This window comes from Cnephaeus nilssonii (assembly GCF_951640355.1).
Source record: "Cnephaeus nilssonii genome assembly, chromosome: 6".
NCBI lineage: Eukaryota > Metazoa > Chordata > Mammalia > Chiroptera > Vespertilionidae > Cnephaeus > Cnephaeus nilssonii.
The window spans coordinates 3,786,568-3,814,063 of record NC_137077.1 but is presented as its reverse complement, the minus strand read 5'-3'; the positions used below and the strand labels follow the sequence as shown (position 1 = coordinate 3,814,063).

At 53.8% G+C, this 27,496-nt stretch overlaps 1 protein-coding gene across 2 annotated transcripts in view; it reads left to right on the top strand.

Moving 5' to 3' along the window:
* SREBF2 (sterol regulatory element binding transcription factor 2) overlaps positions 1-26,313 on the top strand; it is a 51,017-nt gene extending 24,704 nt beyond the window's left edge. For both annotated transcript variants that reach the window (XM_079774262.1, XM_079774263.1), the window contains 16 exons: positions 240-386; positions 1,636-1,857; positions 3,058-3,172; positions 3,377-3,558; positions 5,058-5,250; positions 6,063-6,244; positions 8,212-8,488; positions 10,117-10,286; positions 15,850-16,018; positions 17,407-17,524; positions 18,324-18,433; positions 21,264-21,396; positions 21,958-22,126; positions 23,188-23,373; positions 24,768-24,879; positions 25,321-26,313. In XM_079774262.1, coding sequence (XP_079630388.1) covers positions 240-386; positions 1,636-1,857; positions 3,058-3,172; positions 3,377-3,558; positions 5,058-5,250; positions 6,063-6,244; positions 8,212-8,488; positions 10,117-10,286; positions 15,850-16,018; positions 17,407-17,524; positions 18,324-18,433; positions 21,264-21,396; positions 21,958-22,126; positions 23,188-23,373; positions 24,768-24,879; positions 25,321-25,541 — 2,706 coding nt within the window. In that variant the 3' untranslated portion in view covers positions 25,542-26,313. The remainder of the gene's footprint in view (positions 1-239; positions 387-1,635; positions 1,858-3,057; positions 3,173-3,376; positions 3,559-5,057; positions 5,251-6,062; positions 6,245-8,211; positions 8,489-10,116; positions 10,287-15,849; positions 16,019-17,406; positions 17,525-18,323; positions 18,434-21,263; positions 21,397-21,957; positions 22,127-23,187; positions 23,374-24,767; positions 24,880-25,320) is intronic.
* Positions 26,314-27,496: the final 1,183 nt, after the last annotated feature.

The window sequence follows — 27,496 nt, the reverse complement described above, 5'->3', positions numbered from 1 at the left end:
ACTTAGCGAGCCGTGCCCGCTCTTCCCCTGCGAGGCCACTGGCACTCTCTCCTCTAAGCCTCTCGACCTTGACACTCAGGACTCTCTTTCTCCTCCTCAACCCAGTAATCAAGCTGTATTCTCAGTTTCATGAAAACGTTATTTTCTCTTTCTTTCCTGGAGGGTCTGTGCAGTTAGAAGCTAAAGCAAAATAGGAAAGTAATGCCCCTCCCTCTTTCTTTTCTTCCTTCTCCATCCAGGTCCTGGTACAGCCTCAGATCATCAAGACAGATTCCCTTGTTCTGACCACACTGAAGACAGATGGCAGCCCTGTCATGGCCACAGTCCAGAACCCAGCCCTCACCGCCCTCACCACCCCCATTCAGACAGCCGCCCTGCAAGTACCAGTAAGAGCCACCTCCACGCCCTCCGCCCTCCCCCTTCTGCCTCCTTTCTGGGAGGTGTTAGGCCTCAGAGAGGTTAACAAAGCCTCTGTGTGAATAGGTGCAGGAGCTTTATGACATGTGTCAGTCACTTTGCAAAAGTCACCTTCTTAGTTGCTCAGGAACAGCAGAGGAGCCCCAGTTCCTGGACAATAGCTCCGCGCAAGACCATTCGCCTCTCAGGTCCTGCTGAGGGAGGTTTGGCTTCTGAAGGATCCTAGACCCACTAGGCAGGGAGGGCTCCAAGGTGAGGGACATGGAGGCATCCCTCCTTCAGTTGTAGGGTTTCAGCCACTCTGAGCATCTTAGCAAGACAGTCTGACAGAGTAAAAGGTGGTCAGAATTTGAAAGCAAGCTTTACTCATAACAACCAAGAACTGGAAGTAACCCAAATGTCCACCCAAAAGGAGCTATTTTACATACGAGTTCATGATTGAACCTCAGATGCCATATGTTGAGCAAAAGATGCCTGTCAAGAAAGCTCGTGCTAATGACTCCCCTACGTGCAGTTCAGGAAGAGCAAAACCGAGCTGTGGTGGGAGCGTCGGGGCAGATCACACAGGAGGAGGGGCGGGCGTTCCTGGGAAGAGGCATGAGGGAACTTTTAGGGGGTGGAAACGCTCTGTTTTGATCTGGGTTATCTTAGTTACACCCGTTGTATACATACATAACAATTGAAGCTGTACACTTAGAATGTGTATTTCTTATTATGTGCAAATTATTTCTTGGTAACTAATGAAGTTGAGCAGCTTTTTATTTGTGCATTGGTCATTTGGATATTTGAGGCCATTTATTGGACAAAATAAAACTAAAATTAATAAAAATAGAAACAGAGAAAGCAGATTTGAGGGGGTAAGTAGAGGGAGCCCCTATGGTTGGCCTGTTTATTTAACAAATTGGCTCTGATGAGAGTGTCAGTCCTACCCTTGAGCTCTTTGATAGCCAAATATTATAAGGAAAGGCAGTAAGTTGCCTAACTGTCATGTGACGGGGGCATGAAGTGTTATTTATGGACAGTGATTCTGAAAGAGGCGTAGTTATGAGGTACCCTGGCTCCTCAGGCTGCTTGGGGCCTGCCAACCAGGAAGGGTCTTAGGCCACAGAAAGCATTGCTGGGTGATGGCACATGGGCAAGCTACAGGTTTGTCTTGTGAGGTTGCTTGACTCAGACTAACCGAGGGGTAATTCTGCCCTGTGTCTGTGCCTGTTCTAGACCCTGGTGGGCAGCAGTGGGACCATTCTGACCACAATGCCTGTGATGATGGGGCAAGAGAAAGTGCCCATTAAGCAGGTACCCGGGGGAGTCAAGCAGCTTGAACCCCCCAAAGAAGGAGAAAGACGGACGACACACAACATCATTGAGAAGCGGTATCGCTCCTCCATCAATGACAAGATCATTGAGTTGAAGGACCTGGTCATGGGGACAGATGCCAAGGTAGGTGCCAAGCAAAATGGTGTTTCGTGCCCTACCATCTCCCCCTACATGTCTTTGCCTCGGAAATTTAGGAATCTCCAGGCCCCGGATGAGTGAATGCAAATTAGGTGCTTTCTTATTAAAGCATTTAGGGTTTTTCGAGATGACAGAATGTTAACCAGCATACGGGGACTGTTGGGGGTTGGTAAGCAGTGGCCTTCCTGGACCTTTGACTTTGCTCTGCAGTGATCGTGGGCCCCAGAGTCACAGGCAGAGAAGCACCTGCCACTCACTGGGGGCCAGGCACACAACTGTGTGCCTTGACGTCAGCTGATGGCATTGCCAGCCTATGTTTAATTGTGCTCAGGGCGGCTAGCAATATTTTTACCTGCTAGGGAAGAGAGAAACTGGAATTGGGTCTGGGATCAACAGTCAATAGAAGAAATTGATTTTTTATATATTTCTATTGTTTCAATGAATGTATCTCTGGCACATAGATTTTTTTAAAAAACTTATTTTCACCTCTTTTTTTTTTTTAAAGAAAATTTGAGCCCTAGCCGGTTTGGCGCAGTGAATAGCGCCTGCGGACTGAAGAGTCCCAGGTTCAATCCCAGTCAAGGGCACATGCCCAGGTTGCAGGCTCGATCCCCAGTGTGGGGCATGCAGGAGGCAGCCGATCAATGGTTCTCTCTCATCACTGATGTTTCTATTTCTCCCTCCCTCTCCTTTCCTCTGTGAAATCAATAAAAAATATATTAAAAAGAAAATTTGACTTTCCTTTGTAGCCTACAAATCTGAAAGGTACCTAATATACCTTTACTTAAAATAACCATCCAACAGTGTTCTGGTTTTTTGTCATTTGTTTTCCTTTAAATTTGTATTATTATAGGAAGTTGTCATACAGCTAAATGTATTTATCAAGTGTCTATGTGCCATGCTGGGAGCTAAGCTCTTTCTGTGTATTATCTCATTTAGCCCTCACTGCAAGCCTATGATTTATATCATTATCATTATCCCCTTTATAAGGAGGGGGAAAGTGCTTTCTTATTAAAGCATTTAGGGTTTTTCAAGATGACAGCAGAGCTAAGCAGTTGGGGAGCCAGCATCTGAACTCAGCCCCTCCTGCTCCAGAGGCGTGCTGTCACTCCACCAGCTCGGGGCCTCTGGCCTCCTCACTTGCAGCCTGCACTATGCCACTGTTTTCACCCGTCCCCTTGCCAGATGCACAAGTCTGGCGTTTTGAGGAAGGCCATCGACTACATCAAGTACTTGCAGCAGGTCAATCACAAACTGCGGCAGGAGAACATGGTGCTGAAGCTGGCGAGTCAGAAGAACAGTGAGTGCTCATGGAGAGAATGGCTGTCAGGCACCGTTACAGAAGTCCTGTGCGGGCACCAGGGAGGGCCATTGATGCGGAAGAGGTGCCTCCGGGGGTGGAGCAGGAGCAGGGCCATCGCCCCTCAGCTAGCCCAGCCCAGCCCCCAGCCCAGGTGGGACTCTGTAGAAACAGACCGTTTGCCAGGTGGGGTTTTCTTTGCAGAGCTCCTGAAGGGCATCGACCTAGGCAGCCTCGTGGACAATGACGTGGACCTGAAGATGGACGACTTTAATCAGAATGTGCTTCTGATGTCCCCTCCGGCCTCTGACTCAGGGTCCCAGGCCGGCTTCTCCCCCTACTCCATCGACTCTGAGCCCGGAAGCCCTCTGTTAGATGAGGCAAAGGTATGAGCTTTCGAAATCTTCCAACCTCTGATCTCTCCCATCTCTCCAAAGTTAATAGTGGGTGGAGGGTGGGGGGACACAGACTGGTACCTGGGCTGGGAAGGAGCAGGAATTCTATGATTATCAGCCAGGTTTTGGAGAATAAAGAAAGAGAACACTGACGCACGGGGCCGGGGGGGGGGGGGGGGCGGGGGGAGACACACAGTCGGGGTCTTTAAGTGGTTCAGTGTAGTCTGCTTGAACGGGTCTTTGCTGAAACGGCTCATCAGAGAGGAATGAGGGCCAGATCCAGAGCGAAAACAGCAGCTGTCATGCGGGCGCGAGGCATTGCTAGAGGCGCCTCATTACTTCCCCTGCCGGAATGGGCCTGGCAAGACCACTTTGTGAGGCTCGTCAGCTGGTTTAGGATGAGGCTGCCTCTGGGCCCTCTTCCGGAAATGATTACAGTTGTTGCAATCTAACAAATAACTTCAAACCAGGGGCCTTTAATAGACCAAGAAAGCCCCCGGCAGTTGCTGTTTAATGGGATTGGTTAAGAGGCTCGAGCCTAGTGGCCTTCCTGGGACCCGTGGCGGCCACTGGGTCTGCACTGTGTGTGGACGTGGGCGCTTTCTGACTCTGAAAGCACCAAGCTCCCTTCCAAGGTATGTTTCCAACTTCCCGTAGTATCACTCACTTCATTTTATTAAGGAAGCTCTATTTTTTAAATGTTTTACAAATGTGATTCTGTTTGATAACAAAAGGCCATAGATGTATACATGAAATTATTTAGGTATCTCAACATCCTAAGAAATTTTCAAATGACTTAAAAATATTGAAATGAGTGGCATGGCTCATGCACATTGGGAGTCGAGAGATTCGAGCTCAGCCTCCCTCCCTCTCTGGGGGCTGCCAGGTGGCAAGGCCTCTGCCTCCAGCTCTCCCTCTGTAAAGTGGGAGGGGAAAAGGCAACATTGTGGTTTTAAAATGGCAGGCTCCTGTACAGGGATCCATGCTGAAGTACGATCTTTAACCAATCTATTGCAGTGTAATTTATGTGATAAAGTACACCTATTTCACAGTATTGTACAGTATTCCCAGATATATACACTTACGTCACCATAATCAAGATGCAGAACATTTTCATCACCCACGAAGCTCTTGGTATACCTGTGCAGGTAGTTCACGCCCCTGTCCAGCTCGGGCCGCTGCTCCGGGCCCTGTCATTTGATTAGTCTTGCCTGCTGTGGACCGACACAGAAATGTCGTGCGGTGCTCTGTTGAGAGGCTCTTTTTGAAAAGCACAGCTCGTCTGCCTTTTGGCTTTAGGACATGCTGTTTCGCAGGTGGCAAGAGGGCGAGTGCCAGAGGGTTGAGCGGCAGCTTCCTCCTGGCTTTCCTCCTTCTGGCTCAGTGGTGTTGAATGTAAATCTCACAGCCTGATTCTGAGCCCCATACAAGGGAAATGCTGGGAAACCCAGGCAGCACTCATTCACTAACCTCGTGGCCCTGTGTTGAAGGTCAAAGATGAGCCGGACTCTCCTCCCATGGCGCTGGGCATGGTGGACCGCTCTCGAATCCTGCTGTGTTTCCTCACCTTCCTGTGCCTGTCCTTCAACCCCCTGACCGCCCTGCTGCGGTGGGGAGGGGCCCACGACTCTGACCAGCACCCATCCTCGGGCTCTGGCCGCAGCGTGCTGTCCCTGGAGTCAGGTGGGTGGAGGCCCCCTGTGCCACCGCATGAATGGGCCGTCGTGGAGGAGAGGGCCTGTGGGCAGACTGCTCAGCTGCTCACCAGGTCCCAGCGGGCGTTGGCAGTGACCCTCGCCTGCTTGCTTCTGGTAGGGGCTGGCATAAGTTGCAATTTGCAAGTAACAGAGCAAACCTGAGTTCAGTCAGAAAGAGCAAAATAAACTGGGAACCCGCACTGCTATAATTCCCTGGGGACGGGATTGGTGTGGGGGGCAGGGGGGGGGGGAGGCGGGGAGGCAAGGCCTGTTAAAAATATAGATATATTTTTTATTTCAGATAGGAAGGGAGAGAGATGGAAACATCCGTGATGAGAGAGAATCATCGATCAGCTGCCTCCTGCACGCCCCCTCCTTGGGATCAAGCCCACAACTCGGGCATGTGTGGGAAATCGAACCATGACCTCCTGGTTCATAGGTCAATGTTCAGCCATGGAGACACACTGGCCGGACCGGGGAAGGCGAGGTGGGGGGCGACTTGAACGAGGATGTGGTGTTTTTGCCTAAGTCATGAAACCAGTGGCCTAACTCCCTTGACTAACAAAGAGTTTTGTGGCACTCACTCCATAGTGACAGGGATTACGGGGTTCCTATTGGCTCTAGCATTGTCTCATATTTTCCTGTCGTGTGGAGTGTTGCTGCCTAAGCACTGAGACACTGTCAATATTGAAGCGGTCCTGTTAGCTGCCCACAGACAGTGCTAGGGGCCAGCAGGCGCCCTGCCGCCCAGGCTGCTCCAGGGCCTTCCTGCAGGCTGACTGAGGCACTGCTCTGCAGGTTCGGGGGGCTGGTTTGATTGGATGATGCCAACGCTGCTCTTGTGGCTGGTCAATGGAGTGATTGTCCTGAGCGTCTTTGTGAAGCTGCTGGTCCATGGGGAGCCAGTGATCCAGCCACATTCGCGCTCCTCCGTCACCTTCTGGAGGCACCGGAAGCAGGCAGACCTGGACCTGGCCAAGGTGAGTCCAGCCCTTCACCTTTCCCTTCCCCCGGGCTGAGCGGTAGCTTAGCGAGTTGTGTTGAATGCCCCAGTGAAAACGTCCTGTGGCAGGTGCTTGCAGGGGAAGGTGGCCGGGGTGCTGAGAGGACGAAGGGACCCTGCCCCTAACTGCCCCAGGGCAGTGGAGCGAGGCACCTGTGCATAAATAATTCCATGGACACGAGATGACAGAAGACGCAAGTGCTGCGGGAGTTTGGGGCAGAGGCGTTCCGGCTGAGGGAATCCGGGCTTGAGCAGAGCGGTCAAGTGCAGAAAGGACCTGTTAACCAGAGAGGAAGGCGTGACTACATGGGAAATTTGGGGACCGGCGAGGAGATGGGTGTGCCTGGAGTGTAGGGAATGTCAGGAGAGAGGCTGAGGCTGGGGGTGTCGCTAGGGCCCACGCAGGGGAGGTCTTCGACTAGTAACTGTTTGGGGGCTTTTTTCCCAGTTCTGTGGAGAACCAGGAAGATTTTTAGCAGGAAAATTAGCTGAAAGTTGTGTTTTGAAACCAGCAGAAGAGTGTTTATTGGTAGGATCTGGGGAACTCGGCCCTGAAGGAAGAGGTAAACATCCCTGTCTTGGGAAGCCCAAGAACCAGCACACCCTCAGCAGCAGCAAACCTCGGCCTGCCCCCCCTCCTGTGGCTCCCGGGGTGCAGGTGCAGGTGTGGTCGCTGTGGGCCCACCCCTGCAAGTAGGACTCTCCCCAGAGAACAGGACCCAGGACATGGATCCTGGAGGAGGTTTCGGTCTGTGCTTCGAATGACTGGTGGCTGGATGAGGGGTGGGTTAGAGGAGGGCGGCACATAAGCACAGGAGCAGGCAGGGAGAGTGGCCAGGACCTGGAAGTGAAAGGAGAGGCATGGCGAGGAATTTCACATGTAACATGGCAAGGAAGTGACCGTGACTGACTCAGAGATGGGGGAGGCTGGAAGATGGGGCTCCAAGCCGCGGTATTGGGAAGTGCCGTGAGAGGGCCCTGTGGCCAGGGGGCTGAGGCGGTCAGACAGAGTGTATAGGAAGCTCTGCACCTGCCGGGAGGGTGCCTGGGAGAGTGGCAAGAGGCAAGAGCCCAAGTCTGAGCCTTGAGAACAGCCAACGTCCCTGGAAAAGTCGGGAAGAGGGGCCATGGGCCTGAGGAAAGGCGCCTCCTTTGGAATCTGTAAATACAGGTGCTCCTCCTGGGCCACCTCAGGTTGTCCTCGGGGAGCATTGTCACCCACTCTCCCTTGTAATGGTTCTGTCCTGTAGTGAGGCAGGAAGACAAGCCTGGGTTTCATACTGTATGACGTGGGAAGGACATAAGTAACCTGTTTCCCAGGACGGTGGCCTGAGTCTTCGTACCGCCAGCAATGAGAGAGACAGAGCGAGGAAGCAGGCTTCAGTTCAGGACCGTAGATGCTCTAAGGTTGGCAGAGTAGTTCATCCACATCCTTGGTTAGAGTGGTCCAGCCAGGGATTTGCTAAAACCATGGTTCTCAAACTTTAGCAGGCCCGCCCTCCGAGGCTCTGGTTCAGTGGGTCGGGAGGGTGGGGTAGGACAGCCAGAATTTGCCTTTCTCACAAGATCCCAGGGGCTGATGCTGCTGGTCTCCAGGGACCACCCTTTGAGAACCTAAAAGATCACATAAGTCATCATCTAAACCCACGTTATCATCTTATGTGTAAAAGTACTGTGGGAAACTCTGAAGACTATTTGCTCAAAGATAGAACACAGTTCAATCTCAATTTAGTAAAAATATCAGTAGTCATTCTTTCTCTGGGATAAGATTACAAATGATTTCCTTTTTTTCTTTTTTTAGCTTTCTGAGTTTTTCCAGATTTTTTTTCAGTGAGCATGTATTACTCTGATAACCTGGAGAGTGAAAGGAGAGTGGAAATGTTTATTAAAACCAAAAGGCCACAGTAAGACCTGTGAACGTTACCCCGTCTTGCTGCTTTCTAGGGGGATTTTGCGGCGGCGGCTGCCAACCTACAAACCTGCCTGTCGGTGCTGGGCCGGGCGCTGCCCACCTCCCGCCTGGACCTGGCCTGCAGCCTCTCCTGGAACGTGATCCGCTACAGCCTGCAGAAGCTGCGCCTGGTGCGCTGGCTGCTCAAGAAGGTCTTCCAGGGCCGGCGCACCACCCCGGCCGCCGCAGCGGGCCTGGTGGACGAGGCCAAGGCCAGCGCCCGGGACGCCGCCCTGGCCTATCACAGGCTGCACCAGCTGCACATCACAGGTGAGCGTGCCACGCAGTGCCCTGTGCCATCTCCACCCTGGCTTGGTTTGCCAGTTTCCCGCCTCAGTCGCCGCCCTGCTCTGTTGTACACTGCTCTGTTAGATGGTTGGACAGACTTTCCGCCCGCATCCACAGCTGTGAGGATGCTCATTATTGTAGTTCATCAGTGTAAGGCACACACGTTTTTTCTCATTATCATCTCCAACTTGGGCTGTGTCCTCTACACAGTGGCATGCCATGGTTGTGTTGGCAGTGTTTTTTCCTTAGTGGTACTCAAATTAATGGGGAAACTTAAAAGTGATGGCATCTTAAATTCAACGAAATATGGTCATTTATTTCACTCAACAAAACTCCTGTTCTAATAGAGAGGCAGGCAGGCAGGTCAGCAAGTGGATGGCAGCTCAGTGTGGTGGAGGGAGCAGGCGGATCGGCATCCATGGTGGTGGGTACTTGCTGGGAAGGGTTTCAGGAAAGGCGTTCTGCAGAGTCTTGGCTTTGCATAGAAGGATGCATAGCGCTCACCAGTTCTGCAGTGCTGGGGGCCAGGCACTGGGCCGGGCGCTGACTAAGGAGACAGGTCACTGAAACATGGGTCCCACACTGCCCAGCGCCCTCCCTTCCTCAAAGGAGAAAACCCAGTGGGACCTCCTGGGGGAGACCGACTCCTAACACCTGTGCAGAAGGAGGTATGGGGCTGAGGTCTCCCTCCTCCGGTACAAAGAGCGGTCCGGTGGGAAGAATGCGGGGCTGGGTGAGGTTGGGAGACCTGCTTGGCCACTGTCTGGACCTTTGACAGAGCCCACCCTGAGGCTCAGCTTCCCCCTACTGCTTGCCCTGGCCACCTCCTGACCCTGTGAAAGCCTCCGAGCCTTGGTGGACCCTCATGCCTTTGCAAGGTCACGTCAGCCCCTGACTTCAGGGCCCCCCCAGATGAGCTGTCAGCCCTCACACAGGAGGGTGTATCAGCCTTTCCTGGCCGTCCAGCTGCTAACCTAAGATGTGTCTGCCGCCATTGCTCAGTTTGTGTTACTTTCTCAAAAGGGTGCGTGGTTATATACCAGTGGTCGGCAAACTCATTAGTCAACAGAGCCACATATCAACAGTACAACGATTGAAATTTCTTTGGAGAGCCAAATTTTTTTTAAACTTAAACTTTTTCTAACGCCACTTCAAAATAGACTCGCCCAGGCTGTGTTATTTTGTGGAAGAGCCACACTCAAGGGGCCAAAGAGCCGCATGTGGCTCGCGAACCGCAGTTTGCCGACCACGGTTATATACCATGGGGTCTGTTTAAATTCAAATCAGGTGACTTCAAGTTTTTCATCGCCTCTCACAAGGTTGGGAGACGGGCTGCAGCGGCAGAGCACGGCTGCGCTGTTGAGGTTTGGAAGATGTTACATGTGCCCGTCTGAGTCCCTGCAGGCCCCGCTTACACAGAACCATGGGCGTGACAGGCATTTCCGTGTCCCCTCCGTCAGGTGGGAAGAAACCTGCAGCTACTAAGTTGCCGGGCCCAGCCCCCCATCAGGACTGTAGTCAGAGTTCATGTACTTTCTCGTTTGTTTCTGCTGTGACTGTGCTAGGGAAGCAGGAAAAGCTCGGTTTGGTGTCTGTTTCTGCCTCCACAGGGAAGCTCCCCGCGGGATCTGCCTGTTCGGACATCCACATGGCTTTGTGCGCCGTGAACCTGGCGGAATGTGCAGAGGAGAAAATCCCGCCAAGCACGCTGGTGGAGATCCACCTGACTGCGGCCATGGGGCTCAAGACCCGGTGCGGAGGCAAGCTGGGCTTCCTGGCGGTGAGTGCCTTCGGCTCCCTTCTGCGAACCTTCCACCTTCACTGGGCATCTTCCCCAGCCAGGAGCTAAGATGCAAAAAGAGCTGTGGGCCCTGCGCTTGGGTGCTGACCGCCTAGAGGGGCATTCCACAGGTGCTTGGAGCAGTGAACAAAGCAGACCAAATGCCCCCCTCGTGGCCCTTGCCAGCGTGAGCAGGACATTTTGGTGCCGTGAGATAAGATTGATTCAGTGTATAGAGTGACCCATATTGGGAGTTAATATGGACTCTTCTGCTCTTCAAGTGGGGATAAAAATTCTTGCAATCTTCTGGTCACATCTTCTGGTTCATTGATTTGCTCAAAAGGTATTTGTTGGGTACCCTGTGTTGGTCAGGGCACTGTGGATCCAGAAATGGGAGCTGGTGCACGTCTGCAGGGAGCCCAGGCCAGGCCCGGGGTGGGAGCTGTGGTCATCAGGCGCCTCCAGGGTCTGGGGTGATCCAGCCTTGGGAGCTCCAGAGGGATTCGCAGGCCCTGTTATCAGCTGGTTCCCAGGCTTCCTCTTACTCCAGCAGACAGACATGTTTCACCCAGCGCCCACCGGGGGTAGGCTGTGGATAGTCAGCTGAGTTTAAAGCAGGGTGCTCACATCTCCATTTGTGTTTGTACCCCAGTAAAGGCACTGAGGAGCTGAGTGTTCATTCAGCAAACATTCCTGAGTCCCTGCTCTGGGCAGGCACTTGTATATAGCTGTGGATTGTCAGTTCTCTGCTTTATAGTATTCCATTGTCGGGCGGGACTGATAGATGGGCTTTTGAGTTGTTTCCTGGTTTTGGTTATTTGAATAGTGAGTGCTGCTGTGAATGTCCCCGCTCCTCTCTCAGGGAGCACGTGACTGCATCACTAGGAATGGCGCTGCTGGGTCAGAGACGCAGCTTTAGTAGGTGCTGCCGAACAGTCTTCCCCAGTGGTGGTGCCGACTTCCACTCCACCAGCAGCGCACAGTTGTCCTGCGCCCTCGCCGGAAACATGACTGTCGGTTTTGGTTTTGTAGCCCTTTACTGGTATCTTATTGTGGTTTTCATTTGCATTTCCCAGCTGATTAATGATGAGCACATTTTCATTGGCCATTTGGATGGTTTGTTGACTATTTGAGTCGCCTCTTTTGAGAAAACCCTAGTCAAGTCTTTTCCCTTTTTTTGATTTGGGGAGTCTGTCTTTTTATGGGTCTGGGGAGATCTTTGCAATCTGGCTGCAATCCTTGTTGGATGTGTGCATTGCGTCTGTCTTCTCCAACCTAGGGCTTGCCTGTTCTCTCGCTTAGTGGTGTCGATTAATGAGCACAAGTTCTTAATGTTCATGAAATCTAGATATTAGTCTTTCCCTTCACAGTTCGGCAGTTTATGTCCTGTTTAATAAATCTGTCCTACCGCCAAGTCCTGAAGGTAGTCTCCTGTGTTGCCTGCTGGATGCTGTAGTTCATACCTTTCACACAGAACCCACATCCACCGGAAATTGGTTTTTGTATGACTTTAAGGTAGGGGGTTGCAAGCTCTACTTTTCCCACATGGATGTGTCCCTGTCCCAGATCTGGTCTTAAAGGGCTGTCCTTTCCTGCTGCGCCTAGGCCCCTTTTCCCTAAATCGGGCTCGTGTGATGGGTCTGCTCTGGATGCCCTCACCCCACACCGTACACACCGTAATGGCCGAGTCTTCTTATCTGTCTGGGAACGCCAGGCCTCTGGCTTTAGTGATCATTGTTGGCTCTTCACCTTCCCATATAAATTTTGAGATCATCTCGGCATCCCAAACCCCACTGGGGTTCCTATCGTTCTTATTGCTAAGATGCAGCTGTCCTTCAAGGGGAATTAGAGAGCCTATTGGTGGGAGACGAGTATGGCAGCTACGGGTCGGGAAAATAGTTCCCTTGAAACTGTCCCTGCCAATGAGCTCCCCACCCCCTGCTTCCCAGAAAATACTTGGGATGCCTGACTAGCAGTGAACAGTTTGATGTGTCCTTCCTCAGAATTTTCTTCCTGCACATACTAAATGTATGCGCTATAATTTATTTAACATGATCGTATCAGAAAACCTGTCTTGCCACCTGATTTTTTTCACTCTGACGGTAAGTCTTGGGCCGCCTTGTTCGTCACCTTCGTCTGCAGAGGGACATGGCCCCAGCACCTGTTTGTACCATTGTTGGTGGAGCCAGTTCCTGCTGAGGGACGTAAGAAGCTGTGCTGCAGGATGTCCTCTGGCACTGTCTGCACCCACTTCAGGTTACATCTCCAGAAAGCAGTGATGTTGGGTCAAAGGGTGTAAATACTATAACATGAATGGTATTGACATTTTGTGATTTTCAAGAAGGTGGGGAGAGGAGGACCTGACCTCTGGGCGAGTAACTGCCCCTTTCATCTGCTTGCTTATTTTGGGATGGGATAGATTAAAGAAACCTAGACAGTACTTTCTTAATGAGGAAGAAGCTTTGAATTTAGCTAGCAAATGAGAGGCTTTGGCGGCAAGCAGAGGCCTCTGAAAATGGTTTAGGCCTGAGGTTCCCTATCTTTCTCAGTTCATAGCACCCTTTGTGTCTCTGTAGTTTTTTCGTGTTTTGCCTGGGCTAACAGACATGCCTAATAATTCTGTGGTTGGTTAGGTACAAATATCTTATAGATATTTATGTTTTAATTTAGTAGCTATTAAAAAATAATACACAAAATTGAAAGGAGAAATTTTTTTGTTTACCGTAATTACTTACCAGTGGGCTGTGTGTGTCTGTTGGGCACCGCACACCTTCTCAGACTTCACAGTCAGATTGGACACCACCACCTTCATTTCTTGTTCTACATCAACTTGCACACAGCACTTGCTTTTTATTACAACCTCCAGAAACTCTGCTTCACAAAGACGTGACGTCACCAAAGGAAGGCCGTGCAATCTCGCGTTGAGATTGAACTACCTCCATCTCATGTTGAGCATTGCTGTATTTACCTCAAAAATGTAACATCCAGTTCAACATACACTTCAAATTCTGTGTATTGTTTTTCGACCAGGCTTTCTTTTCACTCATAATGTCCGACAAGTGCAATTCTAGCCGGCAGCTGGAAAGTGAAGAGTATAAATGTGGACAGGGAGAAAGTCCTTTGGCTTCTCGGTAAAAGGATTGGAGAAGCAGGAGTAAACAAAGGCTAGCAATAAACTGTGCCAGCCATTTCTATGAACTCATTAACATTAACTCATTTCACCGGCGCAACCATGCCATGAGTTCACTGTGGTGCTTTAGGGTGCCCTTGGCACACTATTTGAGAACCATAAGGCTGGCCCCCAGGATGTAAACAGTTCTGAGTGTCCTGCCTCCGCTGCTGGATTTGGCAATTAGCAGATGAGTTATAGGCTTGGGTGAGCTCTGGTGTCTATAAAATTTAGGGAACTTGTCATAGGGTGATAATGCTAAGAAAATTAAAAGAGCAATAGAAATTGTTTTCTCAATTTCCCTTCTAGAAGCCGTCCTATGGATGACTATTACCCAGGATTTATATTTCTTATTAATTCAAACCACTAAACTGGAACTTTTCCCCCACCCCAACTGAGATTTGTTATAACTAAGGTTTTCCTTTCCTTTTTAGGGAATTCAGCTTACAAGTGTATTTCAGCGTCATGATTTCTAACTGGTTCTCTGGGTCCCTCTTTCAGTACAGCCCACACAGGCTGTTTCTGCTTCATTTGGTGGCGACGTTTGGCCATGTCCTCGGTTTCCCCTGAGCCGCCACAGGCAGGTGCGCTCGGGAGACTTTGGAGAATTGGAATTTCCAGCTGTTAGAAGGTTCTCCGGCTTCAGGGGCCCTGGTGTTGCCGCTGGCCCACCCCCAGCCTCCCTTGGGCGCCTCGGCGGCTGCTCCGAGCACTGCCGTTCCAAGCTCAGTCCACGCTCAGGTTCAGCGGGCGCTCTCCTGAGCGTCGGGAAAAGGTCTGGGATCCCTTTGCGTTTGCTCCTCGGGACCCTTCTCAGGCCGGTGGTCAGTGAAGAGGAGGAAAGGCCCAGCGCCCCAGCCCGTGATGACAGATTGAAGCGAAATGCCCACCTGGCCGCCTAGGTGCCGGGGTAATATCCGCGTGTGTCTGTAGAGCAGTTGGCCCAGGTCATTTTCTCTCGGATTCCAGCGGCTGTCTCCACACTCCCGTGGAGAGGAGCCGTCTCCTCAGCCCGTGTTCCTTGAGTGGCGCATTGGCGATGCTATTTCTGACCCTGACATTCAGGTCTTCTGAAGCCGTTATATTAGCTGATGGTACTTAGAGCCCAGGAAAGGTCAGAACCATCAGACTGAACCAGACAGGAGACAGCTGCTCCCCTTGTGGTAGGGGCCAGGGTAGAAGTGTGACATGCGGGCTCTGTGGGCTGGCCCAGTGCTCTCCGCTGGGCTCCTGAGCGCCCTATGCCTTGTGCGCCCCCCCCCTCGCCCCCCGCCCCTCCACCGCCTTCCTTCTCTGCTCATTCAGGTCAGCCTGTATCGGGTGGCTTTATGGGTTAGAAATCATGGGTTTTAGACTGAAGATATCCTCACTAGAAAACAATAGCCCTGGCCAGTACGGTTCAGTTGGTTGGGTGACATCCTGTGCACCAAATGGTCACCGGTTCGATTCCCAGTCAGGGCACATGCCCAGGGTTGCAGGCTCCATCCCCGGTGGGGGGAGTGCAGGAGTCAGTTGATCGATGTTTTGCTTTCCACATCATTGTTCTCCCCCCTCTCTTTCTCTCTTTCTCTCCCTCCCTCTCCCTCTCCCTCTCTCTCTCCCTCTCCCTCCCCTCTCTCTAAAAGTCAATAAAAAAATATATTTTTAAAAAAACATAAATGACAGCCCTAACCGGTTTGGCTCAGTGGATACAGCGTCGGCCTGCGTACTCAAGGGTCCCAGGTTCGATTCCGGTCAAGGGCATGTACCTTGGTTGCGGGCACATCCCAGGTTGGGGGTGTGCAGGAGGCAACTGATCAATGTTTCTAACTGTCTAGCTCTCTCCCTTCCTCTCTGTAAAAAATCAATAATAAAATATATATTTTTAAAAAACACATAAATGACAACTTCTGAAACCAAGGATAGACAGCATTATCCCTGCGGTTCTTGTTCCTGGGGCTGTGACGTCATTACCCTGCAGGCAGAGGAGAGGCCCAAGGGACTGGCCTGCTGGCTTTTTTTTTTTTTTTTAATATATTTTATTGATTTTTCACAGAGAGGAAGGGAGAGGGATAGAGAGCTAGAAACATCGACCAGCTGCCTCCTGCACGCCCCCCACTGGGGATATGCCCGTAACCAATGTACGTGCCCTTGACCGGAATCGAACCCGGGACCCTTCAGTCCGCAGGCCGACGCTCTATCCACTGAGCCACACCGGTCTCGGCAGCTGGCTTTTTTAATTGCCTGGCAAAGAGGCTTTCAATGTCTTTCCTGGTCTTTCCTTGAAGGCTGGCCACTGGGCCACTGGCCCTAGTTCCAGGGGTGACATTGACTTTCAGGGTCCCAGCCCTCCAGTTGCCCTTTCCCCAGCCCGCTGACACCCCGGTGTCACACGTGGTCCTTGTCCTTCCACAGAGCTACTTCCTCAGTCGAGCCCAGAGTCTGTGTGGCCCCGAGCGCAATGCCATCCCCGACTCGCTGCGCTGGCTCTGCCACCCCCTTGGCCAGAAGTTTTTCATGGAGCGAAGCTGGTCAGTGACGTCAGCTGCCAAGGAGAGTCTGTACTGTGCCCAGAGGAACCCAGGTGAGAACCCCCTGCAGCCACTGTGAACGGAGAAAGACGAGAACCACCAGGACGGTGAGGTGGCTGTGCCTCAGACACGTGGGGACGCAGGATGTCCCAGTCTTGTTACCCCGAAGCTTAGCGAGGGCGTGAGCCTGGTCAGCAGCTAAGCTGGGTTGGCAGCTTCTGACAGTCCAAGCCCGTGCTCCGTCCATCAACCAGACTGTTGTTGCCCTTGTTCTGGGCGCTTTGGCGACACAGGGATGTGTGGCGTGCTGTTCGCTGGCCTAGGTCCCACTGGAAAGCAGACAGACCGTTAGGGAGCCGTTAGGGAACAAAAGGCGACAGGCGTCATCACGTGCTCAGAGGGTGCAGGGACAGGGCTCCAGGCGTCGGGAGATGCTCGCTCACTGTCCCTGGTGTTTGACATGATTGGAGTCGACCTGCCAGGCCTCTCCGAGTGGCAGGGGCTGCATGGGTTGACTCAGACTCGAGTGGCCAGTGGCTCTCTGCTCTCTATGCTGGTCCCCTCTCTACACTGGGGGTGTGGGGAGAGTGAGGCATTTCCACAGGGACAGGTGTGTGTGTGTCAAACATTTTGGAGAGGAGGAGCGTCCACTATCTTTTTAAAAAAAATAACTTTACTGCTCAATATGAGAATGGTGCACAGCACCAAAAAGTAAGGACACAAGCAAAAGCCAACCTACATCTCAGCCCCTCCCCACCGTCCGCTTTGTCCACACCTAGACTTCCACTGGCTTGCTTACCTCTCGCAGGCTTTGATCTAGGCCTTGTCACCCGGAACGTGATCATAAGTGCCTGCCTCCTTGCTCTTGTCAGGTTTAGGCTCACACGTGTGTGAGGGGGGAAGGGGCTGGTGATGCCCTGCTTTGGGCCTGCGTGGGGGACGTCAGCTGTCAGTCAGCTGGCAAGTGTTGCAGGGCCCCTTGTTGATTAACCGGCGCAGCCAAACCATCGCTGGCCACAGGTCCGGTGACGAGGCTGTGGAAACAGGAGCAGGTCGTGTCAAGGCAGCGGCTGCCTCCTCTTCCTCCTCGGTGGCTGTCCCCCTGAGACTGGGGCAGCTGTCTGCCTTCCCGTTTTCTGTTTTCTGACAAGGCTTGCAGCCACCACTTTACAGCCTCTGACCTTGAACAGAAGTACTGAGCTCATTGCCAAGGCAACACACACACATGCACACGCACACACAACCCATCCACAACCATGCATGGTCTCAGGCTCTGCATCTGCGGCTGACACTGCCCCCCGGCTCCTCCCCCCGGCCAGCTTCCATGGATGGGATAGCTATATCTTGGGTTCCTCTCCCCACCCTGTTTTGTATGTAAAGACAAAATGGACTCATGGATAAAAATCCATTTAACCCTTCTCCTGGGCTTACTTTTCTTCAGCCGACCCCGTTGCCCAGGTCCACCAGGCCTTCTGCAAGAACCTGCTGGAGCGAGCTGTGGAGTCCTTGGTGAAGCCTCAGGCCAAGAAGAAGGCTGGAGACCAGGAAGAAGAGAGCTGGTAATGTCCGCACGACGGCCCTGCCTGGACTGTCTGTCCGGGAAGCTCCAGGGCAGCTGTGAGGCCCGAGCTCCTACAGGAAGCAGGCGCTCACGTAGGGTCCGCAGGAAATGGAATTACTCCTTTGTATTTAGTCCTCCAACTTGGCCTCTGCCCCCGACTGAGTGTGTCACTTTCCCCCTTTCCTGTTCCCCATCCCTTCAGCGGCGGGGTCAGTTCTCGAGCAGGTTGGGGATTTGGTTCCCTTTGGGTGGGGAGGGCTGCCCGGTTAGGGGAGAGGAATGGAATGCGGAGAGCTCAGCAGAGGCAGCCACCTCCGGCCCGACATCTTGGGGACCCAGACGTTCACTGGAAGTTCTTATGCTTACATAGTTAATAATCACAGTCTTTTCTTCACGGGGTAAGCTCATTCTCATACAAGGTCCAGGTCCTGACCGGAATGCCCCTGAGCGGGAAGGGGAGGGCATTTCTGCCCCGGAGATCAGAAAAGTTCTGGGAGGTGGTGCCATTTGAATTGGGCCTTGAGGGGAGGAGTCAGGTTTGGGGGCCAAGAGTGAAAGAGAAAGGCCGGCTGCCTGGCAGGCAGAGGGAAGCCGGTGTCAGTAACGGGAGAAGAAGGAAGGCCTGTGGAGAGAGAGTGGCGCAGGAGCAGGCACAGAGCTCAGGCTGTGTCTGGCGTGGAGGAGAAGGGGCCAGAAATGGTCCCTGGGTCTCAGTGCTGGAGGACTGACCAGCCAGGCTACTAGTGTGGTCCTTGTGTTCATTTTGATGGACATGGGACTCCTTCTTTTCGTTCCAGTGAGTTCTCCAGTGCTCTCGAGTACCTGAAATTGCTTAATTCTTTTGTGGACTCTGTGGGGATCGTGACCCCGCCCTTCTCCTGCAGCTCCGTGCTCAAGTCAGCCCTTGGTAAGCATCCTGCGGGGTGGCTTCAGGGCCCAGGTTGCTGAACCCATCCCAGCCTCCCCGGGTAGTTGTGAGTACACACTTCCGAATCTTTTGGATCTGAGGTTGGTATCTACAGCTCCCCCAAAGCCCTCCCCACAGTTACCCTGCTGGGCAGCATTCTGGGGTCAGGAATAATGATTCTCCTACAAGTGGGCACGTGAATGTCTTCCCTGGGTCCTGGCTGGCAGGGCAGGGCAGCCACCTTCCCAAACACCCAGAACAGGAACAGGCAGCCAGTGGTCCAGGCCCCAGGGGCTGGTGGGGACTCACCTTTCAGACACCTAGTCCCCCACCTCACCCCAGGCTGCCCTTGGTCTGACACTCTCTGACGAAGAGACCTTTTTGTGCTGCTCCAGCTCCCCATGGCCTTGGGTGACAGGGCAATCGCTGGCTGAATTGGCACCAGGACATTCTTTGTTTCTGTCTCTAAAATGCCAGCAGGATGATGGCACATCAGCTGCCACCTCATGGGCTTCTGAGGCTGCTGGAAGAAAGGGGGTGTCATGCTGCCTTGTAGTCACTCTCCCTAGGGAAGGAAGGATCCCAGGAAACTGGCTGCCCTATGGCAACCACTGCCCTGTGGCCTGTCTTTATCTCAGAGTCCAGAACATGCTCTTAGGCCCCTTATTTTACATGTCTATTCCACTGGCATCTTGAAATCACTGGTATCATCAATTTGCAGCTGAGAAAACTAAGCTTCTGAGGAAACGACTTAAAAGGTTCTAACATGTGCCCAGCCAGTGTTGCTCAGTGGTTGAGAGTCAACCTATGAACCAGGAGGTCACGGTTCGATTCCCATTCAGAGCACATGCCTGGGTTGGGGGCTTGATCCCCAGTAGGGGGTGTGCAGGAGGCAGCCAATCAATGATTCTCATCATTGATGTTTCTATCTCTCTCTCCCTCTCCCTTCCTCTCTGAAATTAATAAAAATATTTTTATATTTTTTAAAAAGGCTCTAACATGAGCCTGTTCCAACAGGTACTTTGGAAACACCATTTGTCAAGGCTGGACATCCAGGTGTTTCCAGCTCTTTATAAATAACGCCATGTCTTTGTGAAACTTGTTTTCTCAATTTTAGGCCAATTTCTTTGTGATAAATTGCCTAAAATGGGATTGTCAGATTAATAGGAGTGAACATTTTTAAGGCTCTTGATACTTATTGCCAAAAGGTGCTGGTGATGCTTCCACCAGAATGTGAGGGCAGCCCTGGCTGGTGCGGCTCAGTGGGCTGAGCGTCATCCCATGCCTGGGTTGTGGGCTCGAGTCCCAGTAGGGGGCGTGCAGGAGGTAGTCGATCGGTGTTTCTATCCCTCTCTCTCCATCTCCCTTCCTCTCTCTCTCAAATCAATAAAAACATATTTTAAAAAATAAGAAATGTGAGAGTGCAACAGAGGCCCCTGGCCCATCACCGGAAAGTGAAGATGGCATGTGCCAGCCCTGGCTGGCGTAGCTCAGTGGTTAGAGGTCGGCCGGAGCTCCAAGGGGTTTCCTGGTCAAGGGCAGGTATCTGGGTTGCAGGTTCGATCCCCAGCCCCAGTCAGGACACGAGTGGGAGGAAACCAATTGATGTGTCTCTCTTGCATCGATGTTTCTCTCTCTCTTTCTCCCTTCCACTCTCTCTAAAATTTAATAGGGAAAATATCCTTGGGTGAGAATTAACAAAACAACAACAACAAAATGGCCTGCAAGTCCCCGGCATGGCCTGCAGTCAGCGGCAACACCTGGCCGGGTGCTGGGTTCCCGCGTGGGGTGGGTCCTACGGGCGGGATGATAGGCTTGGCCGACCTGCTGTGAGGAGGGCATCAATCCAGATCTCCTCATGGAAGGAAGAGGGAAATGTACTGAATCATTCTCAGAAGTGGAAATATCACTGGTTTGGAAGGTTTTGTATTTGTTTAATGCAGAACTTCTTTGATTAAGTACAGAAATGTATAGGTTGATCAGTCTTCACATTTTCAATCATGTATATACTTTGTGATTTCAATTGAAGCTCTTAATGATCTGCATGTTTGGCCTTTTCTTTTTCTTTTGTGAGCTCATTTTAATGTGGGGTCATTGAACTTTCTAGAATGCCCCTCGCAACTTCCCCCAAATCTTAGAAATATTATGAGGAGGGTGTGTGTGTGTGCTTGTGTCCAGAGGGGCGCACAGAGAAAGTGGGTGCCCCCTTCAGGTTGCTCTTTCCTTTTACTTCTTCAGAGCAATCCTGTGGTGTGGACAGGACTGGTGGTGTTACCATTTTGTATTGAAAATACCTGAAGCCTAAAAAAGCTATATAATTTATTTTTGGGGGAATAAAGAAACTTTAGACTGATTCAGTTATTTTGGACCACAATGATAACTTGCTGTGATGTGTATGTGGTGTGGGCGGGGGCCACTGAAATTTCTTAGACTGGAAGGCTCAGTAAATCTGTTTGTAAATTTTAATTTACCATAGACTGGCCAAAAGAAAGAAAGAAAATTATGATAAAGTCATGAACAGAGAAAACAGGAAACAATGAAGTTTTTAAAATCACGATCTAGCTTCTAAGGATATGATGACTAGCTTTTCATTTGTTTCATTCGTGTATTAAAAATGTCTTGGTTGTATAAAAAAATATTTTGAGTCTGTAGGCTTCTCATTTTGCTGTTGCAGATTGGTGTTTAATATATGGATTAAAAACATAGTCTGTACTTAAAAAAAACAAGAAAAGAATGGCACGTGCCCCGTGGGGACTCGGTGCCTCCAGCAAGCTGAGTGTCACAGGTCTCTGTGGGCGAGGGAGGGACTTCTGATACCATCCCCCCTCAGGGCCAGACGTCGTCTGTCGTTGGTGGACATCTGCAATCACTATGGTCATCGGCTGGCTCCAGGGAGACGACGCGGCTGTGCGTGCTCATTTTACCGAAGTGGAGCGTGTCCCCAAGGCCCTGGAAGTGACTGAGTGAGTAAGCCTGTGACCACTTACTTCCCCAGGCTCGCTTGTCTGGGTCAGCAGGCGGGAGTAGGGCTGGGTTGCCATCAGGGTGAAGGGTCAGGCAGTCTGGGGACCAAATGACAGATGGAGAGCTAGTGAGAGGGAGGATGAGGCTGCTTCTCTATCTGGAACCTTCTCCCTAGAGATCCACCCAGTTCACTCGGACTCTGCTCGAATGTCACCTTTCCAGAGAGCCGTCCCTGACCGCTCTTCATCAATGCCATCTCCTTCCTCTGTGCGCCTTCCTTCCTGGCCCGTGCAGCACCCCCATTGTGCTTACCGTGTTACTTCCTGTGCTTATCGTCCGGCTCCCTCACTGGAAGAGGCGTGCTGGAAGGAGGGGCTGTCGGTGGGGAGCCACCCCCACTCAGGGCTGGCACTTCAGATCTGGAGCTGGGGACCTGGAATCTCTGTGGCAGCATTTGAGTCGACAGACCTACATGTCATGGCAGTTTGGGGTGCGGTGGTCACCTGTTCAGGCTCCCCCTCACGTTCCGTCCTTCCTCTCACCTCCCTCTCCCCGCCCAGGAGCCCCCTGGTGAAGGCCGTCCTCCACGCCTGCAGAGCCATGCACGCCTCCCTCCCCGGGAAGGCAGACGCGCAGCAGACTTCCCTCTGCCACTGTGAGAGGGCCAGCGGGCACCTGTGGAGCAGCCTCAATGTCAGTGGGGCCACCTGCGACCCCACCCTCAATCACGTGAGTGGCTCCTCTGGAGGTGCCCCGCTGTGGTGGAGAGCCAGAGACTAGGCCAGCAGCCTCCGGCCCCAAAACATAGCTTGTTGGCCCAGGTGGGCTCCTGTTTAGTCCTGGGGGCAGGCATGCTCCACCTGTACCTTTCCTAGACTCTCTGAGTCCCAGGTCCTACTGGCCAGGACTCTGCATTTACTCCAGGCAGCTTGCACAAACCCCATGTCCCTGCAGGCCAGCGTGGGAGTGGGCCCCCACCCCTCACTTGCACACAGCACAGCCGCATCCTCCTCGCGGGCAGCTGTGGTGCATTGTAGTTGCATTGCATGTTCTGGTGGTACCCATGCAATGTTTCCACAGTGCATCACAGAGGCCTGTCCAGCCCTCGAGAGACTTCCCACCTGGCCTTGTTCGAGGACAGGGCCATCCCCGCAGGGCCATTGTGGGAGCGGGGAGGGAGGCGTGCACACAGCTGGAAGTGCAGCATCGTGGGAGGAGCGTGGTGTCGCTCCAGAGAGGGAGGGACGGGGTATGTCCTGGAGGGTCAGACTCTGGGCCCCTCGTTGGAGTTTGGTCCGCGGCAAGCCGGCTGACACTTCGGGCCAGAGGTTGCCAGTGGCCCAGGACATTGGGTGAACCCAGGACAGCATGCCAGCCCTATGGCACAGGCGTGGTGCAGAATGGGCCCAAGAGCAAAGGCCTGTGGGGGCCACACCTCATTTGTGCCTTGCATCTGCTGGTCATCAGGAGAGAACCAGTCTCAGCTGAGTTTGGGGAATGAGGCTGCCGGCACCCTTGGGGCTGTTTCTGGGCGGCAGCTCTGGGTGGGAGAACGGGCCCAGAGGAGGGAGACCCCATCCAGCCTCTCAGCTCTCAGAATCAGTCCCAGGCGACTGCGCCGCCCAAAGGTGCTCCCCAAGCTGACCTCTTAGCGGTGCCAGGTTTTGTTTGAGGGGGTGGCCTTGTCCTGGAGCTGCCGGGGTTGGGCTGGGAAGGACCTGGTAAGTGCTGGGACCTCTACCCCAGCAATAGACCCGTCACCTGTCTCCTCCCCGTGGCCCACCCCACAGGTGGTCCAGCTGCTGATCTCTGACCTGCTCCTGTCGCTGCGGACAGCACTCTGGCAGAAGCAGGCAGGAGCCAGCCAGGTCCTGGGGGAGACCTACCACGCGTCTGGTGCTGAGCTGGCCGGCTTCCAGCGGGACCTGGGCAGCCTGCGCAGGCTGGCACACAGTTTCTGCCCCGCCTACCGCAAGGTGAGCCCCAGCTAACTGGTGGGGGAGGGCAGATTGGGGTCCCCAGGGCCCAGCACAGCACCAGCGTAGGGTCAAGGAGTTGGTCCTTGGGGGTCACCCAGCTGCCTGTCAAGCACTGGCTTGGGTGCCGTGTCCTTTTGTTCAGCTCCTGAGGGTTGAGTACCTGCTGTGTGGCTGGTCCTGGCGTGTGGTGGTGAGCAGGCCACACAGGCCACAGACAGGCTGGGGTGGGAGGGCCCCAGCCCCATCTGGAGTGGGAAGCACACAGGCTCCTGTGGTCTTCCAGCGACAGTGGCAGTCTCCTCAGAACTGCAGTTCCTCCTCCTCCTGAGCCACTGGGCGCTGGGTTCTGCTGCTTAAAGCTCCGCGTAGCATCCCCTCGCGATGGCCCCAGGTCTGACCTGTCTCAGTTGTAGGCCTGGGCTTCCTGGACTCACATCATTTCCTTGAAAGTTTTATTTGTACTGCTGGTAGAGTAATGCCATCTACGTATTTTTGCCTGGATTATTTTCAAAAAGTTCCGGTGGAGGCCAGAGTATTGGTGAGGGGAAGGGCTCTGAGGGAGGCTGCCCTCGCCCAAGGGTGCTGAGGGGCCTCACACAGTTACACTGTGGCCACCGTGCAGCGAGCCGGGACACACAGCAGGCAACCATAGTCGTCAGAGAGCCACCCCTTTGGAAACAGTGAGTGTGCCCCAAGGTTCGGCGGCCCTCTGGCCTGCTCAGGGCACGGCTGGCCTGAGGCCCCCCCTTACAGTACCATTGCCATCTACACTGGGACCCTCCTGTGTCTCCCCACTGCCTCTGGGCGACACTCAGGACCCCCACACACTGAGATAGTGAGGCACAAAAGAGTTTAAGAAATCAGAGACCTAGGCCTGGTCCTGCACCCCCAGCTCATGACTCACATTTACAGAGGAGTTGCAGACTTTCACCTGGAACCTTCTGGATGCGAAACAGGACCCTGGACCTCCCTGGTACCAGCCCAGCTGTACCCCCTAGACCCCTCCTGTCCCTGCCTCCCCTGTTTTCAAGCTGGAGGCAGCCTCCACGGATTTGAGGCTTCACCCAGTTACTTGTCTTCCAAGCCCAGAGGCAAGAAGGCGCTGTCTTGGTCCCTGGTAGCCTTTGCCTCTCTCTCCCTCGTCTCGCTCTTGCCCTCACCCGCTGGCCTGTGCTGTGTTCCTTGTTCCTGCCACTCCTCCAGGTCTCCGGCTTGTATTGGGTCAGAGGGAGGACTACAGAGGTTGCTCTCCAGAGTTGAGCAGGGCAAGGTAGTGTGGAGAGAAGGGGTGTCATCAGGTGGCAGATGAGACGCGGCAGGGAATGGCACCTGTACCTGCTGGGGCACAGACTGGAGAGGACCCAGGCTTCACTGTCCCTGCGCCTCCCTAGGTGTTCCTGCATGAGGCCACCGTGCGTCTGATGGCAGGAGCCAGCCCCACCCGCACCCACCAGCTGCTGGAGCACAGCCTGCGGCGGCGCACTGCGCAGAGCACAAAGCACGGTGAGTCCAGCGCCCCGGCCGGGAGGCCTGGTGTGGGCCCTGCCCGAGCAGGGAGGCGCTCACCCAGCACTGACCTCAGCAGTGTCCTCAGAGGTGGTGTGCGGAGGAGAGGAGCCCAAAGCCTGACTTGGTGGGGTTGCTTGGGAGGGTTCCTAAAGGCACGTGGGAGTCAGGGGGGCTGGGATGTCCCAGTGCAGAAGCCGGAGCGGCAGCATGGGCCCTGGAGCCAGACTCCCGGCTCCTTCTCGGGGCCAATGATAATAGCCGAGGGATGCCAGCCAGTCCATCTCCTCTCGCCTGTCGACTAGGGAGAGCACTGGGACCCGCGTCCCTGGGCCGTGTGAGGACTGAGGCAGTGAGTCCCCACCAGGCCCCGGAGTGGCACCTGCATCGGAGTGGGCTCTCAGCGAGCAGCTCCAGCATCTCTCCCTCTTTTCACAGGAGAGGTGGACGCCTGGCCCGGCCAGCGAGAGCGGGCCACTGCCATCCTGCTGGCCTGCCGCCACCTTCCCCTCTCCTTCCTCTCCTCCCCGGGCCAGCGGGCGGTGCTGCTGGCTGAGGCAGCCCGCACCCTGGAGAAGGTGGGTGACCGGCGCTCCTCCAACGACTGCCAGCAGATGATCGTCAAGCTGGGAGGTGGCACCGCCATCGCTGCCTCCTGACCACTGGGCCCTGCCCACCTTGGCCCACTGCCTCCCTGTCTCTCAGTCTTCCTCTTTCTCCTCTCTATCTCTGTCTCTCCTTTCTCCTCCCCCCGCCTCTCTCTCTCTCAGTCTCTCTCTCCCTCCTCTCTTTGGGGGCTGGGGGATGAGCCTTGTCTTCTGAGGTGTCACCTGCCAAGGCTGTTGGACCACCTCAGGCCATGGACCCCGAGCAAAGGCCCGTAGAGCTGATGTGGGTAGATCAGACGGTCCAGGGCTCAGTGGCCCTGAGAGGAAGGACGGCGGGGCAGGAATTGGGGGGACCCTGACTTGAAAGCAGCAGGGGGAGCTCCAGGCTGCCCAGCCCGTCTGCAGCCCTCCCAGGATTCTTTCTCTGGACGTCTCTCCCCCTTCCCTGCTTCCTTGTTTTTTATCAGGCTTTCCCTCTGGGGGACACGGGTGTCTGGGCACCAGAGCACTTCACCCTTGGCACTGTGCCCAGCATGCACTCTCCCCTTTTTTATACGAATGTTTTTATATCAGTGTGCTTGGGTTTGCCGTGATTCAGGACTAAGTTGCTGTGGCATCTTTATTTCTCTCCCTGGGTCTGCGTTCCCTCCCCTGTGCCTGACAAAGCCAGTTCATTGTTTTCTCTTTATTACACAGGACAGCCAGGGGGAGGGGAGCCCAGCCCTGGGGAGGCGGTAGGGAAGCAGGGGACAAGCCTGGGGATGGATGAAATAATGTCGGCATTATTTTTTAATTTTTTAAAAATAAATGGTATCTTATTTAATTGTCATGTTCCTTCCCACTTCCCCACCCTCTGGGATTTCGGCCCAAGCTCAGGGTAGGCCCAGGGACTGGAGTGATGAAGCCACCCGTTGGGACTGGGGATGGGGTCTTCAGTGTGGGTTCTCCGCTCCTCCCTCCATGGTCTGTTTTTATCCCTAATTCCTCACCTGAAAATAAGCCAGGGTGGTAGGGACCAGCCTTCAGTGACAAGCCCCTTTTTGGGATGGGCACCAGGAATGAGGCCCCTGCCTTGATGGGGGTCCTGGGAGGAAAAGTGGTCCCACTTTTCTGGATTCCCTGGCTTGGTGCCTCCTCTGGGGTGGTTTCTCCGGGGCCTGAGGACTGCTCGGTACCCCAGAGCCTGCTGGGACGCTGAGAGGGCTGTCCTGCCGCCCGCCCTGTGCTTGTCATCCCCTCAGCCTGGTGGGGCAGAGAGTGGGCAGGGGCCCAGCACAGGTTGAGGCATGCACACAGTGGGGGCTCCCCTGATATACGTGCAGGTCAGAGCAGGTCAGCCTGGACCTTGCCCACTTCCTTTCTCTTGTCCCCTCCCTCCCACTGTAACGTATGGCCCCTGGCCGCGGGGTGAGCCAGCCCTGTGTCACGTGTATATACTGTGCCTTTTCTCATTGTTTAGGGGTGGGAGGGAGTGGGTTTTCACTGAAAGGGGGGATACACCTATGGCAGCCTTGATGTGGAATCGTTCACCATGTCCTGGATGCAGGTTATTCAATAAACACCGATTGGTACCACCCAGCGTGAGGTGTGTGAGGGTCTGCAGTGTGACCGCTGTGGTGGCTGCATGGCTTGGCCTCCAGTGGGCCAGGGACTGAGGACGCCCCCTCCCTTTGTGCTGAGAGCTTCCTTCCCCCACCCATGCACCTGGCCCTCCTTCCTGTGCTGGCTGCCTGGCACACACTCCACGGCTGGGACAGGGCCTGCTCATTGCATCCAGGACAGAGCTGGCTGGTTGGCTGGCAGCAGCAGTTCTTGGGGGTTTGGGGTGCTAGGCTCTGTGTTCAACCCTCTCAGATACATCTCTCCCTTATTGGGTGGCTGCCCCACAGTTTTCCATCCTCCTTAGGGGCAGTGAGACGGAGGAGACTCGGGCCCACAGGTCACATCCAAGTCCAGCTCCTCTAATTCCCAGCTGGGTCCCCTTGGGAGGCCTCAGCCTCTACTTC